Below are 20,147 nucleotides of genomic sequence, written 5' to 3' on the forward strand. Positions count from 1 at the left end.
AGAGTATTTCATTTTATCAAATAAAAAGTGATGATGGGGCCGGCCCCATGGCCAAGTGGTTAAGTTTGCGCCCTCTGCTTTGGCGGCCCAGGGTTTCGCCAGTTCGCGGATCCTGGGTGCAGACATGGCAACACTCATCAAGCCATGCTGAGGTGGCAGCCCACATAGCACAGCCAGAGGGACCTACAACTAGAATATACAACTATGTACTGGGGGGCTTTGGGGAGAAGAAGAAGAAGAAGAAGAAAGGAAGACTGGCAACAGATGTTAGCTCAGGTGCCAATCTTTGGGAACAAAAGAAAAACTTTAACTTAAAAAAAAGCAGTGATGAGTTTTGTATGTGAAGCTGGTGCTATGGGCCTACACTACCAGCTTTTGGCTGCAAGCAAAAAAACTGACTGACTGATATAATGAAGAAAGACTTTATTGGAAAGATTAGGAATAGCTCACAGAATCAAAGGCAAAGCTGAGGAACCTTGAAAGGACAGGGATCAGAACTGCTCCAGGGCCCTGGGCAGAAGGACATAATGGAGGGACCCTCAGATTCTTCAGGGTTCTCTCTGCCAAATGAAGCACACCCACCATTATCAGTGTCAGCTTCCCCCTTAGGATTCATATCCTCCAAAGGGAAGGCCGATTGGCCTCATGTGGGTCATACATTCACTCTTGGCTAAGAGACAGTAGGTATTGTTTGACAGTCTTACCAAGACCAAATGGAAGCCAGCAATGAAAACGTAAACCAGCACCTTAAATACTAGAGACATCCCTACATGGCCTTCTGAGAAGAGTTGTGCTTTGAGTTGTATTCAGTTTTCCCCGAGTTGTCCCACAGTCCCCGCACTGCCTTCCTTTTTTTTAACAGCATGCTTTTGAGAGGTGCCTGTCTGGAGATGAGAGAGTGACTGGGGAATAATTTTTTTCTCTGGATCAATCTACTTCTGAATACTTGCAAATAAATCTGAAACCCCATCCAAATTAGTCCTGTTCTAATTTGTAAGATTTATCTGTTGCAGTATTTTACAACATTTTCCATCAAAATACTGCCAATGGCAGAGAAAGTAAACAGTAGAGATGGAGTACAAAGATGCCCGCCAGAAGCTAGACCTTTCTCCCGAGTGTCACGTTTTCAAGTCAGGCCTACTTAGACCTGTCAAGAGTCAGGACTGAGCCACTACCTGGTCTGGCTGCTCCCTTGGTAATACAAATCCTGGTGAAGCCTTTAAATTGCCCCCTGTAGGCGCTTGATTCTTCTTAGTTGAGAGACTAGTCTCCCACTCATCCTTAGGGAGAGAGGTGGGAATTTCATCCTGGTTTGGAACCCCAGAAGGAATAACTGAAATGGATAGTCCAAAAGAAGGCACTGGTGCTCCTTTCTGGAACACACACACATGGTCACAAATGAATATACTATTTTTATCAGAGCTAATATTTTCATTCAGGAGCATTCTTAGTTTCTACACAGAGTTGCTCAGAATTTATAAACTTTAAAGAGTTTTTCCTCACAGACTTTATAAATTTCTGTTATGCAATATATGTAATAGCAAGAAACTCCGTAGATTTGTCTTCTTTTGACACATAGGCTTTCTGCTAAAGCCTTTGCAAAGGGGCTCACAAGTCTTCTCAAAATCTCTGTGTGGTTGCGCCTCTGAATGTCCTCCCCTACATCTAGTGGTTTTAGACGGGAAAGATGTCTCCAAGGCTGAGGATCAGAAAACTCGCCTTCATCTGAAGGGGTCCTTTTTCTCTACAGCTGTTCTCTAGGTCCCCTCATCAAATAATGCTCTGGTGTTGTAACCAAAAATTATGGTCTCCTCATTATAAAACAGCCGTGTGTGTGTGTGTGTGTGTGTGTGTGTGTGAGAGTGTATGGTGGGAAGGTTGGAGAGGGGTCTGTTGACATTTAACTCTTTCATGCCTTATATATATATATATAGGTTATGTAGATTTCCCCAGCCCCGAAACTGAATAATAATAATTTTTCTACAGCTCTTCTTTGCCAGGGGTCATGGCTTAGTTGTGTCACTCATCATTTAATTAGATATTTTCCTCTTAGCTAAATTTGCTTAAACAAATATGCACACAAAAGAACAACTATTATCTTTTCAAGTCAACTAGAAACTCAATGTTTTTCCATCATATAATTGTGTAGTGAATGTTAAAATTGAATTCCTGCCAGCTTATCAATTGGAAATCTCGGGGAATGGTAAGAATGCCTCAAAGCGCAGTTTTGCTAGAATAAACTTTGTGGAACTGGTGTGATCCCGGTAATAATGAATTATCTTAACAGTTTGATTCAGGAACATTACTAGCACTATCTCTGAGCCCTAGGATTGCCTTTCTTCTAGATGGTATCTGTTTTTGACAGGGAAGAGCTGGTATGATGGATTTCCCAATCTTTTTCTCTCTAAGGCAAGATATTGTTCTAATATTCTCTATGGTCTTTCACAAAATACTGTTTTTAGGAATTCAATATAGAGGATTTGATTTCATAGCCATTATTCAACTTTCACAACAGTCACTGACAATTGCCTATCGACTATTCTTGTCCCAATCTATCTTGGTTTCAGAAAAATACTTAGTATATAATCATTCCTTCCTGTTGAGTCTCTCCCTGCAAGACAAATTCCTGCCCCTCCCCCACCCAGGGACCGTTATTCAGACTTACAGAACTCATTTTCACTTTAAGATTTATCAACTACTTTTTTAAAAAATCATAAATGCCAATGAAAATAATAGTGTTTAAATAGATCATGAATGTCCATGTATTATATGAAAAGTAGCTCATGATAATTATTCACTTAGAAATGTAATGAAATTCCTAAATGAGATCCCTGTGTGGAAGGCTATGTGTATATTATTTTATTTTTTTTGAGGAAGATTAGCCCTGTGCTAACATCTGCCACCAATCCTCCTCTTTTTGCTGAGGAAGATTGGCCCTGAGCTAACATTTTCCTCTATTTTGTATGTGGGATGCCTGCCACAGCATGGCTTGATGAGCAGTGCGTTAGTCTGCACCCGGGATCTGGGCCTGGGAACCCCAGGCCACCGAAGCGGAGCGCATGAACTTAACCGCCATGCCACTGGGCCAGCCCTAGGCTATGTGTATTTTTAATTATAATTGATCCTAACAGATTATTTTACAAAGATTACTGCCTCCAAATGTTGTATGAACTCATCAGCAATATTTGTAGATACCTGTTTCTAAATAGTCGTCAGCATTTACCCTCAGACTTTACATTTTGCCAGTCTGATGGGTGATAAAACAGGATCACATGGTTTCGATTTTCACTTCCTGACTCCTAGTGAGGCTGGGCACATTTTGTATATATTTGTTAGCCTTTGCGTTTCCTCTTTTGTTTATGACTTATTCATATACATTGCTCATTTTTAAAAATTCAGTTCCTTGTCTTTTCTAAAAATTGATTTGCAGGATTTCTTTGTATAATAGGGATGTTACATCTGTCAGCCATATTACTAATATAGCTTTTCTATTACAGTGTAATATTTTCTCACAGACCATCATTTTTCTTTTGGCTTGGTTTATGATATCTTTTGCCCTATAGAAAATTTTAACCTTTAGATAGTCCAATCAGTCAATCTTTTATATATATAGTACACACTGTGCACATATATGTATATATATATACACTAAGAAATATTTTAGTGTGTATATATATATATGTGTGTGTGTTTATATAATATATGTATATGTGTACATATATAGTGCGTGTATATATAAGATATATATCTCTATGGATAGATATATATCTTAGTGACCTGTGTTTCAGTATTCCATGTTACTTAGAAGTTACCTATGTAACTGATATCAATTAATTAATTAACCTGATTTAATATTATTTCCAACTGTTAAAGTTAACCAAGGATCTTGGGAATTCTATTTAAAATGACACCCTATAGCTCATAATTAATGTTAATATAAAAGGTTCATCAGAATTCATATAATTCTAAATTGTTGAACATATAATTTTATGCTCTTCCTCATTTTAAATACTATGTGGGCGTGAACTCATGTGATAAGCCAGTAAAGAAGTTCAGAAAGTTCAGATGAACTCTCTTTATGAGAAGACAAATCCAGGGGATGAACTCAACAGACTTTTTTAAAAACCCAAACTGTCAAACAAGTATGATTCACCCTTGGATTTCAGATTCTTGTATAAAAATGCTTATGGCCAAGCAGTTTCTGTGAGGAAGCAATGTTTTTTCCCTTAAAAAGCTGGTACATAGTTGAGTTTCTTTACTTTCTGGGAATTCTAGGAATATTGGACTTATATAAGTACTTTTTAGCCTCTATAAACCAGTCAGAATAAAGCTCCTTTTACTGGAGAGATTTTGTAATCTAAGTCAGGTGTTGGCGAACTTTTGATGTAAAGGACCAGATAGCATGTATTTAAGACTTTGTGGCACTCTGTCGCAACTACTCAACGCTGCCGTAGATGATTCATAAATGAATGGAAGTGGCTACGTTCCAACAAAACTTTTAAAAAACTGGTAGTAGAGGGCTGGCCCGGTGGCGCAGCGGTTAAGTTCGCACATTCCGCTTCTCAGCGGCCAGGGGTTCCCCGGTTCAGATCCCAGGTGTGGACATGGCACCGCTTGGCATGCCACGCTGTGGTAGGTGTCCCACATATAACGTAGAGGAAGACGGGCGTGATGTTAGCTCAGGGCCAGCCTTCCCAGCAAAAAGAGGAGGACTGGCAGTAGTTAGCTCAGGGCTAATCTTCCTCAAAAAAAAAAAAAACAAAACAAAACAACAAAACAAAACAAAAAACTGGTAGTAGCTTTCTGGTTTACGATCCGGCGCTTGGAAGTTGTCAATCCATTGTAACAACAAGTAAAAAGCTAAACACACTGAAAAATCAACAATTCTCAGATCTGTCAGAGAAGTGAGGTCACAGGGCAAATTGCTGCTCCCCAAATTGGAGAGACAGACAAGCAAATACAGAGAATTACAACTTACCAGAGCAGAAACCCCTGAGCAGGAACCTCCACGGAGACCAGTGCTGTGGTAAGGAAACCTGAACTGTAAGTGATGAATTGCTGGAGGCTCAGAGTGGACAAGTCGGAGAATTAAAAACCCTCGGGGGTCCAGACAAAGCCTCCACCCCCCCCCCCCAACCGTGAGTTTTACCCTCCAGGAACTCAATCAGGTTCTCAAATGAATATTGGAGAAAAATCCCCTCATGCTTCTGGGCAATGGGAAGGGTAAAGAAACAATTTTGAAATATGCCAGAGCATTCTGTTCTTAACAAGGTCTGCCCTCAAGAGAAACTATTTTACCAGAATCTAAACGATTGGGGTTTTATCAGAACCTAACCAACCTATGGGAAGGAAAATACCCAACTCCAGCCCACTCTACGCATCCTGACCCACGTAAGAACGGGTGGGTTAGGGAATTGAAAAGTACTTGTGAAGCTCACCGCCCAGAGGCGAGAGGCTCACTGAAAGACTGAGACCTAATCACAGGACTAGAGAACACTTCCCAGCAATGAACAAGTGGAATTTGAAATTAAAAATGCAACGCCATTTACATTAGCACCAGCAAAAATGAAACACTTAGGAATAAATCTAACAAAATATGTACAAAATCTATATGAGAAAAACTCCAATACACTGATGAAAGAAATCAAAGAGGAACTAAAGAAATGGAGAGCTATTCCATATTCATTCCAGCAGGACGAGGCCTCAGGGGACAGCAAAGTGGATGGGGCAAGACTAGGGGCTGGAGGATCTGCCTGCCCATTGCTGGTCCCATGATCAAGCGGCTCCTAGGAGGCAGCTGTGTGTGGCGGAAGGGGGATGGCTGGGCCTAGGGACAAGACGGATTTGATAGTGATATTCTGAAGGTGTTTGAGGTTCCATTGGGAGCCTACCTCTGGAAAGACGGCATCTTTTTTGGGGCAGGGTCCTGCTCTGGACACAATAGGCATGGTCCTCAGACCTCACGTGGACTGGACTAGGGCCATGGATCCCTTCTTGGAAGCGGGCTGCCAGTGGATATTTGGTGTCTGTAACTCCTTCAGGCTTCAGGGTTCCCTCCCGGGCGGTGGACTTAGGAGATTTGGCTTTGGCTGCAGTGAGACAGCAGCCAGGGCTTCCATAACTGGTAGGGAGGGGTAGCTGGAGGGGTGAGTCCTGCCACACTGGCCAATTCTATGGCTTGTAACTGGTCTAGGAGTCTCCTGCTGGGGAGTGTCAACACTGTATGAGTGTCCCATAGCCAAGCTGTAAGCAGGATGCACAAGAGGGTTCTCCTTTTTGGCTTCTGATTTCTCAAACTGCTCCAACAGAGTGGGAAGGTAGGACGCCTTGATTCCAATCTTACTGATGAAAGTCTGAATCATGTCTTCAGGAAGCTAGGTACGTAGCATAGGCAGGAAGGGCAGCTTCCTTACACCTGAAGGGTGGACAGCAGGTAGCTTGGTGACAGTGCTCTGCCTTGGTGTGGGAACAGCCTTGACAACAAGAGATGGGGGCTTCAACCTGGGCCTGGTCTCCTGGGTCTCAGGCTTTAGTCTCTCTGATGCAGCCCCTCAGCAGCCACACTCTCAGTAGACAGACATGGTGGAGTCTTGATCCAGGGCCTTTGCACTGGGGAGAACACCTTGTCTTTCAGATGGGGAGACGTAGGCAGTAGCTTGACCTCCAGCTTGGTGGGCTCTATCTGTGGAGCTCCCCGGCCAGCTGACCCAAGACTGAAAGAAGAAATCAGTGGCACAGGAAGAGTCAATATTGTCAAGATGTTCATTCTTAACAACTTAATCTATAGATTCAATGCAATTTTAATCAAAATCCCATTAAGTTATTTTGTGGATATCAACAAACCAATTCTAAGGTTTATATGGAGAGGCAAAAGACCCAGAATAACCACCTAAATACTGAAGGAGAAGAACACAATTGGAGGACGGATACTACCCAACTTTGAGACTTACTATTAAGCTATAGTAATCAAGACAGTGCAGTGTTCATGAAAGAATAGAGAAATAGGTCAATGGACAGAATATAGAGCCCAGAAATAGGTCCACATGAATATAGTCAACTGATCTTCGGCAGAGGAGCAGAAGCAATATGATGGAGAAAAGATAGTCTTTTCAACAAACGGTGCTGGAACAAGGGGACATTTGAATCTAGAAACAGACCTTACACCCTTCACAAAAATTAACTCAAAATAGATCACAGATCTAAATGTGAAACATAAAACTATAAAACTCCTAGAAGACAACATAGTAGGAAACATAGTTGACCTTGGATATGGCAATGACTTTTTAGATACCACATCAATGCATGATCCCTGAAAGAAATAATTGGTAAGCTGGACTTCATAATACCGAAAAGTTGTGCTCTGCAAAAGATGTTGTCAAGAGAATGAGAAGACAATCCATGGACTGGGAGAAAATATTTGCAGAAGACTCCTCTGCTAAAGGACTGTTATCCAAAATATACAAAGAACTCTTAAAACTCAACCATAAGAAAATAAACAACCCAATTTTATTTTATTTTATTTATTTATTTTTTGGTAAGGAAGATTGGCCCTGAGCAAACATTTGTTACCAATCTTCCTCTTTTTTCTTTTTCTTTCTTTCTCTCCCCAAAGCCCCAGTACATAGTTGTATATCTTAGTCATAGGTCATTCTAGTTCTTCTATGTGGGATGCAAACACAGCATGGCTTGATGAATGGTGCTAGGTCTGTGCCCAGGAGCCAACGTAGTGAACCCAAGGCCGTCAAGGCAGAGCACGCGAACTTAACTACTCGGCCACAGGGCCAGCCCCAACAACCCAATTTTAAAATGGGCCAAAGACCTTAACAGATACCTAACCAAATAAGACATACAGATGACAAATAAGCATATGAAAACATGCTCCACATTATGTGGCATCAGGGAAATGCAAACTAAAACAACGAGATATCACTATACACCTATTAGAATGGCCAAAATCCAGAACACTGACAACACCAAATGCTGACAAGAATGTGGATCAAGAGGAACTCTGAATCATGACAGTGGGAACGTAACAGACACTTTGGAAGATGTTTTGGTAGGTTCTTACAAAGTGAAACATACTCTTACCGCATGATCCGGTAATCGTACTCCTTGGCAATTATCCAAAGGAGATGAAAACCTATGCCCACACAAAAACCTGCACACAGATGTTTACAAAAGCTTTATTCATAATTGCCAAAACTTGGAAGCAACTAAAATATCTTTCCTAGGTAAATGGATAAATAAATCATGGTACATCCAGACAATGGAAGATTATTTAGCACTAAAAAGAAATGAGCTATCAAGCCATGAAAAACATGGAGGAACCTTAAATGCATATTACTAAGTGAAAGAAAAGGCTAGATAATATATGATTCCAACTATATGACATTCTGGAAAAGGCAACACCATGGAGACAGTAAAAAGATCAGTGGTTGCCAAGGGTTTGGCAGGGAGAGTGGGAAGGATGTTCAGGTGGACCACAAAGGATTTTTAAAGCATTGAAAATACTCTGTATGATACAATGATGATGGGTACATGTCATTATTCATTTGTCTAAACCCATAGAATGGACAAAACCAAGAGAGAACTGTAATGTAAACTATGGGCTCTGGGTGATAATGATGTGTGAATGTATGTTCATCAATTACAACAAATGTACCAGCCTGGTGGAGGACGTTGTAATGAGGGAGGCTATGCATGCGTGTGGGCAGGAAGTATATGGGAAATCTCTGTACCTTCCTCTCAATTTTGCTGTGAACCTACAAACTGTTCTAAAAAAATAAAGTCTTAATAATAAAGACAAAAAACAATAATGTCTTGTGGGATTTTAAACATACGCAAGTAAACACATTGCAGCAATAGCACAAAAGGCAATAGGGTGTGAGTGGACTCCTGTTAGTCCAGGCCCTCTAAAAAGCTGATGTCCAGACTAGACTGGCCGTGCAAGAGATGTGTTAGGTGAAGGCCTGTGAGGGAACACAGGGAGGGGGCTGGGGCATAGTTTTTAATTTATCAGATGATTTGTCATATAAATCCTGTGTACTAGATCCATAACTGCTGGAAGAATAACTTTTCAGTAGCTGCACAGATCATTTTCTCTTTTGCTACATAAATGATATGCAACCAAATTTGGCGATATTTAAGTTTCCTCGTGAATGACTAAGAAATTGTTTCCATAACTGTATATATTTTTCTTTTCTTTAATTTTCGAGAAGCTTATTGAAAAATTCAGCCTGCTGTTTCCATGTTTTTGTTTTTGTTTTTTAGTTTGAAGGTTATAAGCTTTCATTTGCAAGGAGATCATTACAAATATTAAATAAAACTTCAGGGTCTCATTTTTTGGGCTTGCATATTTGACAATAATCTATTAAATATATTTAAATAACCCTCATTTTAAATTCTTGTGGTTAGTTCTGTTCTTCTTAGAATGTGGCTTGATGGAAATCAAAATTTACTGTCTGAGTCAACATTTTTCTCAATATTGTCATTCTTTATGTTTCAAGATCCAGCAGTTGAACTTAGGTCAGACTTCAGTATTTCTACTTAAAGAGGCTTTTACTTTTTTTTTTCTTTTTAAAGATTTTATTTTTTCCTTTTTCTCCCCAAAGCCCCCCGGTACATAGTTGTATATTCTTCGTTGTGGGTCCTTCTAGTTGTGGCACGTGGGATGCCGCCTCAGCGTGGTTTGATGAGCAGTGTCATGTCCGCGCCCAGGATTCGAACCAACGAAACACTGGGCCGCCTGCAGCGGAGTGCGGGAACTTAACCACTCAGCCACGGGGCCAGCCCCAAGAGGCTTTTACTTTTTAATGAGAAAATGATCTATTTTAAGGGCTATCTGTACCAGCTCAATTATAAGGTTACAATTGTCAAAAATGAAAAACGTACTATATGATCATGTCCTTTCTAAAAAACATACTGAAATTTTGTCTCACTTTTTTCTGCAATGGATTAAATTACTGAGCTCTCATTACTGACCAGACACTGCCGAGCACTTCATGTTCGGTATTGCCCTAATCCCTACAACAGATGAGGACGAGCACCATCTCCATAGTGCTTCTCCACACTACAGATGAGGATGCAGGGAAGGGCGTAAGAGGATGGGCTGGCTGAAGGGGTGCGTCTTACAGCCCAGCCCCTTTCTCATTATTCTTAATTGTTCATCTCTTTAACAGTTTCTTTTCTGTAAAATTGAGATGGTTATACCTGGCCTACATAGGTCATATGTTGGTTGTGAGGATTAAGTTAAGGTAACTGCAAGCATTTTTGTAAACTGAAGAGAAATCAAATACTGTCCCCATAATGTTTGAGACTTAATATCTCTTGAGACTGTGGAACTTTTTCCACATTTTTCTGTCCCTGGTAGAATTTAGGAGGCGGAAGATTAATTATGCTTAAGAAGTCCAAACTTTATATTCTGAACACCCAAATTTCCTAAAAATGCCCCATTTACTTTTTCTTGAAGATGACAAAATAGGAAATTCTTTAGAAAAGAGAGAAGTCCATAAAGTGTAGATTGAATGGATATACAGTCACACATCGCTTAACGATGGGGATACATTCTGAGAAACATGTCATTAGGCAATTTTGTTGTTTGGGCGAACATCATAGCGTGTGCTTACACAAACCTAGATGGTAAAGCCTATTACTCCTAGGTTATAAACTTGTACAGCATGTTACTGTACTGAATGTAGGTAATTGTAACACAATGGTTAAGTATTTGGGTATCTAAACACCTCTAAACACAGAAAAGGTACAGTAAGAATGTAGTATAAAAGATAAAAAATGGTACATCTGTATGGGGCACTTAGCATGAATGGAGCTTACAGGACTGGAAGTTGCTCTGGGTGAGTCAGTGAGTGAGTGATGAGTGAACATGAAGGCTGGGGGCATTACTGTATGCTCCTGTAGACTTGATAAACACTGTATATTTAGGCTACACTACATTTATAAAAACATATTTTTCTTTCTTCAATAATAAATTAACCTTAGCTTACTATAACTTTTTTTACTTTATAAATTTTAAGTTTTTTTAAAACTTCTTGACTCTTTTGTAATAACATTTAGCTTAAAACACAGACACACTGTACAGCTGTACAAAAATATTTTCTTTCTTTATATTCTTATATTCTATAAGCTTTCTTCTATTTTAAAAAATTTTTATTTTTTTTACTTTTTAAACTTTTTTGTTAAAAACTAAGACACAAACAGACACATTACCCAAGGACTACACAGGGTCAGGATCATCAATATCACTGTCTTCCACCTCCACATCTTGTCCCACTGGAAGGCCTTCAGGGGAAGGAGTGCACAGAGCTGTCATCCCCTATGATAACAATGCCTTCTTCTGCAATGCCTTCTGAAACAAACACTTGCCTGAGGCTCTTCTTGAGGAGGTGTCACCCTTTTTCAGATATGTCCATGGTGATTTGCTTGGTTTGCTTCTTTTTTTTCATCATAGATTTGCTTGTAAGCACATAACGCACCATGAACATTCCTCTCTATTAATGAAAACCTTTTGGTGTTGAGGGTCCATGTTTTCAAACTTTTTAAGGAGCTTGTTGAGGTCCATGGAAGCTTCTCCTGAACACTTCACTGTGAATTTTCTTGGGGGTGTAGGAGAGCAGAATTTGCTACCTCATGATGTGTCTCTTTGGCATGAGGATTATTTGGGGCTGATTATGTTTTTAAAAACTGCAGACAAGGGAGAAGCTCTGAAAACCAAGTAAGAGTTACCCTTTGTAAGAAACATTTACATTTGTAAGGGAAATCTCCATTTGTAAAGGTGTCCACCTCTCTGTACCAGGAAGAAGGGGATGACCTTATCTCTAGAAACTCTTATCAGTGCGGAAGGCAAGGACTTAAATCTGCATAATAACCTCACTCCTGTTTACTGTGCCTTTTCTGGTAATCTCCCATAACTGACTCCCCACACCCCCAACATTCTCGTTTGTCGTTAGCTGAAGATGGTATTTAAGTGGCAAACTCAGCCATTCTGGCAAGTTACTCAGCTTTCCTGGGTTTCTCCCATATATACGTGTGAGTAAACTTTGTTTGATTTTCTCCTGTTATTCTGTCTCATGTCAATTTAATTCTTAGCCCAGCCAGAAGGACCTTGAGAGCAGAGGAATTGTCTTCCTCCCCTACAGGGGTTCTTCTTTTTATTCTCCTGCAGTTTCCTTTTCCACCATTTCTTCTTCAGCCATGCATTGCTGTTCCAGTTCCCACAGGTCCTCATTAGTCAGTTCCTCAGGAACCACCTCTACGAGCTCCTCAGTGTCGTCCTCATCCACACTGAGAAAGAAAACTGCAGGGCTTCCTGGTCATGGCCTTTCCCCTGTCCCTCTCCTTTTCCCATTACCAGTGGAGCAGGTGCAGAAGCTGAGAAAGAGCCTGAAGGGTTTACCTGGTGCACACTTCATTTCCTCAGGCTGAGCTGCCAAAGGAAAACTTTGAGATGAACATTGAAGTGGATCAAGGCTGCTCCAGGGAGAGAAGCCCAAGGAGTTCTGGCCTACATGCCGATCTATATCATCCTCCAGGATGTATAGGCTGTCCCGACCTGATTCATGTCTAAAGTTATACAACCACATGATAACCAGACCTCACCTGCACTGATACCATTTTAACAACTTTTTTTACATGATCTTTTCTTTGTCTAGTAAAAAATAACTCAGATATCTCTGCCTTATAAATTTACCCCTACCCTCAACACATTGCAGCTCTTCACTGCCCGTGGGTCCAGTCCCCATGCTATTCTCTGAATAAAAGAGCACTATTGCCAGACCTTGAGAGTCCAAGAAATCTTTCTTCTGACTGCTCGGCTAGCTGAGCCCACATCATTTCTTCTGGTGGCCTGTACGGGGATCTTTCTTCACCACTTTGTGAGCTTAAGTTCTGGTCAGTACATTTTTCTTCCTTGTGCCTTCCTCTTTTTCAAGGATGGATCTAAATTCACTTATTCATTGGGAACCTTCTCAGAGAGCTGTATGAATCCAAGTTTGCTGCCCATGGCTACTCGATGAGGCAAACCATGGCATTCAGCCCAAAGAGAATCAGTACCTTAAGTCTGAGGGTGATGAAGAATGAATTAATCCATTCCTTCTTAATGCAATCTCTAATATATAAATTTTACATGGGCACAGGTTAGGACAGTTACTAATCTCCAGGACTCCTGTGGCAGGTTTCTTTTCCTAAGGCTGAATTGGGATGCCTTCCTGTGGCTCCTGATGACACTCTGAACTGCAGGAAAGTCCCAATCAGGACTCCCGTTCAAGGAAAATAGCAAACTCTAACCTTCAGTTGAGTGTAGGAACTCCTTCTTGGGAGAACGGCTCCAGGACACAATTGGTAGAATGTCCCCCAGACTGGTGGAAAATTCTTCACTGTATTTCTCTATTCTTCTTTTATCTCTGGGACCATTCACCAGGCACCTATTATTGCCAGGCATAATAGGGAAGATATACAAGGGGTGCAATGCAGGGGGACACCCCAATCATTTCTTTCTATAGGAAGCCCACAGGCAGAACAATGGGTAGGACACTGCCCTAGGTTCAGGGGGGAATTTCAAGGTAAAGGACCCTTTTCTTTCATCTCTCTTCTTTTGTCTTTTTTGCTTTCTAGAACCATGAGAGCTTCTAATTCCATTCCTAAGGACTTGCCTTTGGGTTGCCTTTTAAATAACTGGGCAAAATTTGATCGACAAGATCTAAAGAAAAAGAGACATTTTTTATTGTAATACTGTTTGCCCTCAATATACTCTGAATGAGGAAAAATGGCCCATGAATGGCACCCTAAATTTTAATACTATTTTTCAACTAGACTTATTTTGCTGCCACCTGGGAAAATGGCCTGAAATCCCTTATATTCAAGCATTCATGGCCCTAAATCAAGATCCTGAACTCAGAGCAGTTTGGCGCTTGTGTCTAGCTTCCCCTGCATCTGGGGTCCTTCTGCTAATGGCAGGGCCATCTGGGGTCCAATAGGACTGTCTGGGTGCACACTTGGAGTGGGAACAGTTGTAGGATTTTATACCCTAAATTTGGGAACTAGTTCACTGGTGTCTGGTTTTCTGTGTGTCTATGTCTGTGTTGGTAAATAGCTTAAAATTGGCTGTTTGGGGAGCGAGTTTCTTGGTGATCATAACAAACTATCTTTAGAAGTTAGCTTGTTTGTTGTGGCCACCTTGGGAAAGGCCCCCTAAAAATGGAGATAACTGTGAACAGCTGGCTAGATAACCCGGGATAATTTAAAGTTATGGTGCCCATTTTGGACTCCTTTTGAGCTTTGCAACTGAGAAACAAAGAAACTTTTAGAGAGTCAAAGGCTCCACCCCTGGGAGCCCCACCCTCTGGAACCTTGAAATATTTTGGGTGAGCTTGAGAAGAAAGGAATCCACCTAAATATGTAGGCATTGCAGGCAAAATCTGATGACAAGTCCTTGGCTTGGCCTTCCTGGTCTTGAGAGGCCTTTAAAGTTCAATCTGAGGGGCTGGCCCCATGACTGAGTGATTAAGTTCACGTGCTCCGCTTCGGTGGCCAAGGGTTTTGCTGGTTTGGATCCTGGGTGTGATATGGCACCACTCATCAAGCCATGGTGAGGCGGCACCCCACATGCCACAACTAGAAGGACCAGCAACTAAAAATACACAACTATGTACCGGGAGGCTTTGGGGAGAAAAAGGAAAAATAAAATCTTTAAAGTTCAATCTGAGATACCTTATAAAAAGTTCCAGCAACACAGATTTAAAACAGCCTATATGACCAATTCTTATTCTTGCTGCACTTATGTAAATAATTGGACCAAGTTTTATCGAAACTACGCTTATTTTGCAAGCCAGTTGATCTTAATTTGGTTATGTTTTGTAAAAAATTAGGGTGATTTTAGAGAGAAAAATTAGGTTTCAGTAGAAGCTGTAGTACACATTCAAGGACATTAGATTTTAGCTCTTCTCTTCTACAAGATTCATCTATTACTAATCATAATATCTCCTTGTGGCCATCTGTTTCTGATACTTGGGAGCTCCCTGGTCACAATCAAACCTTCTCCTTCAATTCTACGGCCCAAATACTAACTAAATTTGCCTTGTCACAGGTGGATCATAAACAACAAGTTCCTAAGGTAAAGTCCCCAACCTATCGATACACACAGGATGGACTATATCAAATTTGGAACAAATATATTCGGCTCACTCCTACCAGTAGTCAACTCAGTCAAAAGGCCACTCTATGTTGGGAACAAACCAATCACAAATGTGATACTTGGCCTAACAGCACCCAACCTATGGGATAAATTCCCCGTTATATGTGTTCTCATATCATAGCCTTAAAAAATACTGATTGGTTTGAGACTGACTGGGATAGATGGCCCAGAACACATTGGTTAATTCCTAATGGCACTCAGCGGTAATGTGGTTCCAACTTATGGACTTGGCTGCCACCTGGAAGGATTAGACGATGCACCCTAGGCTCCGTCTGGATACAAGGTAGAACTACTTTTACTACATCTCTTCCTGCTAACCTACCCAACCTACAACAACCCTGGACCCATTCTGTCTTCCACTGGTATGATCACCTTGCCTCAATTTTCCTTCCCTAATCAGGAATTGAACGTGTCATGTGGTACATGGAAGCCCTAAACAAATTTACCATGAAGGCATTAAATGATATATAGCATAGCCTTTCATTGTTTGATTTAGAAGTATACCAGATACATAAGGTGGTCCTCCAAAACCAAATGGCATTGGATGTCTTGACAGCAGCAAAGGGGGAGCTTGTGCCATATAAAAACTGAATGTTGTGTCTATATTCCTGACTACCATCAAAATATCTCTGGCCTCCTATTTGATATGAGTCACCAAATTAAGTCCATGTCCAACCCTACTCCATCCTTAAATGATTGGTTGGACTCCTGCTCAGGTCCAGGTCTCTGAACTATTATCAAAGCTTTATTCATTGGGCTAATCACATTGCTTGTATTTCTTATTATAATTTGCTGTCTCTTTTGTTAGTTGTCTTCCACATGTCAACAAAGTTTCGCCTCCTGGACCACCTCTCATCAAATGATTCTCTCATCTCCAGAGGATCTGTATACCTTGTCTGCCTTGGACTCTGCAGGTGCAACCTTCTGGTCCATTGAACTTCCTGCCTGTACCCCTGTGGCCCCATTTAGGGACAGCTCTACGACCCTGTACAGCTGGAAGTAGTTATAGAAGATTGACCATCGTCCACATCCCCAAAGGATTTCAGGGCCAAATGGATTCAGGGGGATATTTTATGATGTGGATCAAGTCTGCCCCAGGGAGAGAAGCCTAAGGTGTTCTGGCCTACATGCCAATCTATATCAGCCTCCAGGAAGTATTGGACGTCCTGATGTGATTCAAATCTAAAGTTATATGACCACGTGATAACCAGACTCCACCTGCACTGACACTATTTTAATGACTTTTTACATGATTTTTCCTTTGTCTAGTAAAATAACTCACATATTTATGCCTTATAAATTTAGCTCTACCCTCAACACATTGCAGCTCTTCACTGCCCATTGGTCCTATCCCCATGCTATTCTCTGAATAAAAGAGTACTACCACCAGAACTTGAGAGTCCAAGAAATCTTTCTTTTGACTCCTCGGTTTGCTGAGCCTGCATCAGGTATTATGAAAAAACAATTGTTTTATCATATATATATACACAATTTTTTTTTCCTGACGACGATTCACTCTGAGCTAACATCTGCTGCCAATCTTCCTCTTCTTTTTGCTTGAGGAAGATCAGCCCTCAGCTAACACTTGTGCCAATCTTTCTCTATTTTGTATGTGGGTCGCCGCCACAGCATGCCTTATGAGTGGTGTAGGTCCAAGCCTGGGATCCAGGCCCACAAACCTGGGCTGCCAAAGTGGAGCGTGCTGAACTTAATCACTACACCATGGGGCCATCCCCTATGTAATTTCATATATAAAGCATATATAACATATAATATATATTTTATGTAACATATTACATATAACCTGTAATAATTTATATACACACACATATATGCGAAAGAGCGAAGTGCTATAAACAGAGCCACAAAATTTACAAGGAGCCATATTTACAAGGAGGGAGAGATAATTTCAGGGTAGGGAATGAAGTGAAGTCTCATTGAGGATATGGTATGAGGGACGAGTCTTGAGACATAGGTTGGGGTTTGGGCAGTATCTATTTGGGAAACAGGAATGTAGGAGAAGGGAAGAGCTTGAGCAAAAGGGGCAAAAATGATATAGAATTGTTGCAGGGAAGTACAGGACTGGTCTGGAGGACCACTTTGTAATCCAGGATCTGCTGGAACATTAGGCTGCATGAAGGGGATGATACGGCTGTATGGGCAGTTTACATCAAACAGTGATGGTGACTGAGGTCACTCGTGCTGGCAGTCAATAATCGGTTGCTGAATAAACGAATAAAGATTGAAGTTACTGGACTGTCAGCTGGTGGAGCCTCTCTTTTATGTACCAAGCAATGGACAACCAGTAAGGATTCTGTTTAGCGGTAAATGACACAGACAGAATTGCGTTTTAGGAATATTACTAAAGACTTCATTCCCACTCTGGCAAGAGTTAGGCTCAGTTGGAAGGTTAGACCAAAGAACAGTGGCAGGATCTCTCTAACAGGCCACACTCCTGCCTCAAAGAACAGTGGCAGGATCTCTCTAACAGGCCACACTCCTGCCTCTGCAGACACTTCCCTTTGGGGACCCTGGTTGATCCCCAGCATCAACGCTTGCTGAGGGCTACTTTCTACCCCTAGGTTCTTTGTGGCATTTGTAATTTCCAAGCACACCTTGGAAACTGTTTCTGGCGGCCGGGAGAGGAAAAACAGAGCATAGTACGCCAAGGACCCGAAGGGCGCGGACTCGGTGAAATCGCCCATTCCAACAAGACGACGAGCACCTTGCTGGGGTCCCGCTCCCGGTCGGTGGCGTCCTCTCCTCGCCCTCCGCAAGGCCAGGGGGCGCCCTCGGCCTCGGGCCCACCTGGTTGGCAGGCGCGCGCCCTCTCTCGCCCGCCAGGCGAGGCCACATCCTCGGACTCAGACGCCGCGTCAGACTTCCACGGCGGCCAATCAGAATTGTCCATGTACTAGCGGGGCCGGGGCTGTGGAGGCAGGAGGAAGATGGCGGCGGGGGCGAGGTGAGGTGTTGGCAGTAGAAAGGGGTACGGCGCGGGGGGCGGGGGACGAGAAGCGATGGCCCGCGCCGGCCGCAGGGGCAGATAAGCAGCCGCCGCGCCGCGGGGGTGGGAGGCCCGGAGGGGGGGCGCCGGGGCGCCACGAGAGTATGACGGGGCTGTACGAGCTGGTGTGGCGGGTGCTGCACGCTCTGCTTTGCCTGCACCGCACGCTCACCTCCTGGCTCCGCGTTCGCTTCGGCACCTGGAACTGGATCTGGCGGCGCTGCTGTCGCGCCGCCTCCGCCGCGGTCCTAGCGCCGCTCGGCTTCACGCTCCGCAAGCGTCCGGTTGCCGGCAGGAACCGCCGGCATCACCGGCACCCGCGCGGGGGGCCGGGCCCGGCCGGCGCCCACCTCCGGCTGCGCTGGCGCGCGGACGGCCGTGCCCTGGAGAAGCTGCCTGTGCACATGGGCCTGGTGATCACCGAGGAGGAGCAGGAGCCCAGCTTCTCGGACATCGCGAGCCTCGTGGTGTGGTGTATGGCGGTGGGCATCTCCTACATTAGCGTCTACGACCACCAAGGTGAGGCCCGGCGCGGGGAGGGGGACCGGGGCGCCTCTGAGCGCGGGGACCGCACGTCTGGCAGGTGTCCCTGGGGCCCGCCGCTCACCGCAGCCCTCCTGACTCCAAGAGTTTTCCGGCCCCTCGGCCTTTGACTGCAAGTTAGAGTGCTAGAGCTTTCGAGGAAGGAAGATAAGATTTATTGAACATCTAAGTCCCTGAGTTCGATTCATTCGCTTTCTATAGATTTTAAAAATATTTCATATTCTTTATAATGCCCCAGTCAGGTAGATGGCTTTGTATACCCTTGTTTCACAAATGAGGGAGCTGAGGATTAAAAACATTCACGGATTCGTCCGAAATCACAAAGGTTTGATTAGGCGGATTGAGATTTTAGTCTGTGGTTTTTTACATATGTGCCCTTTTGTTACACGAGACTGTTTGTTCAGAGAGATTCAAGGCACTCTTCTTAAGTCACAGTCAAGCTGTGGAAGATTTATGCATAAGCTGAGTGGTTGAGGCCAGGTGGCATTTGAACTGGGCTTATGAAAAGTTAGGTGAGAGACTGAATAGGCAGAGAGGAAAATGGTCACCTCCTGCCTTTGGAAGTCTGGGATGGTGTGTGATTATTGATCCTCAGTGGCCAACATGGCAATTGACACAATAACTGTCCTCCCATAAGTTTTGATTGAGGGAATGAATTCCACCATAAGGAATTTTTATAAGTACAAAAATGCAACCTTTATCAAGTGGCTACAAACCTAAAGCACTGTGTTAGGCACATTCCTTGGAATCTTACATTCAATTCCATGGACTCTCAGGCTTATGGGGAGTAGACACTTAGCATAAGTGGCATGGTTAATAACAAGAAGTGTTGAGAGTAGGTAACTACTGTGAGATGTGGGGAGAGAAAGTCTGAATGGAGGAACTTGAGAAGTTCATGCAGAGGAGATGGGCTTTAAGCCCGATGTTGAAGAATGAGTAGAAGGTAAGATTGAGGAAGGCTCTCAATGTCTGGTTTGGGTTTCAATCAAATCCTGAAAGCAGGAGAATTTTCTTAGAAATAAACCTGTGGGGTGATAAGAATGATTTAGGATACTGGTATGGAAGAAAGGAAAGGAATGTTTTATTCTCTTTTCAATAACTTAAATTGCTGGTATGCTCCACAGAAGCTACGACTTGATTTCTAATCTTTAAATCTTTAGATAGGCTTAAGTGTAGAGTTTTGTCTGAAAAGGTAGGTCAAGATCAGACAGTAACTCTTAAAGGGTATTAGTCTTTGATTGATCTACTACCTTCCTCGCAGCTGGCAAAGAAAATGGTGACTCAGTACTTGTCGTCATCAAATGTAAAGTTTAATATACTGAGGGACTGACATTTTATGGAACTTGCCCATGAACTCAGCCTGACCAGTAGAAATCACGAGACTGTAAAGAG

The 20,147-nt window shown here is 42.6% G+C and overlaps 1 protein-coding gene and 1 pseudogene across 1 annotated transcript in view; one reads left to right on the forward strand and one right to left on the reverse strand.

Annotated features, from left to right (window-relative positions):
- Positions 1-272: 272 nt before the first annotated feature.
- LOC102150402 (peroxisome proliferator-activated receptor gamma coactivator-related protein 1-like) lies at positions 273-18,116 on the reverse strand (annotated as a pseudogene).
- NUS1 (NUS1 dehydrodolichyl diphosphate synthase subunit) overlaps positions 18,078-20,147 on the forward strand; it is a 29,117-nt gene continuing 27,047 nt past the window's right edge. The window contains exon 1 of the mRNA XM_001504161.7: positions 18,078-18,731. Coding sequence (XP_001504211.3) covers positions 18,317-18,731 — 415 coding nt within the window. The 5' untranslated portion in view covers positions 18,078-18,316. The remainder of the gene's footprint in view (positions 18,732-20,147) is intronic.

The sequence above is a fragment of the Equus caballus genome, chromosome 10 (genome assembly GCF_041296265.1).
Source record: "Equus caballus isolate H_3958 breed thoroughbred chromosome 10, TB-T2T, whole genome shotgun sequence".
Lineage (NCBI taxonomy): Eukaryota > Metazoa > Chordata > Mammalia > Perissodactyla > Equidae > Equus > Equus caballus.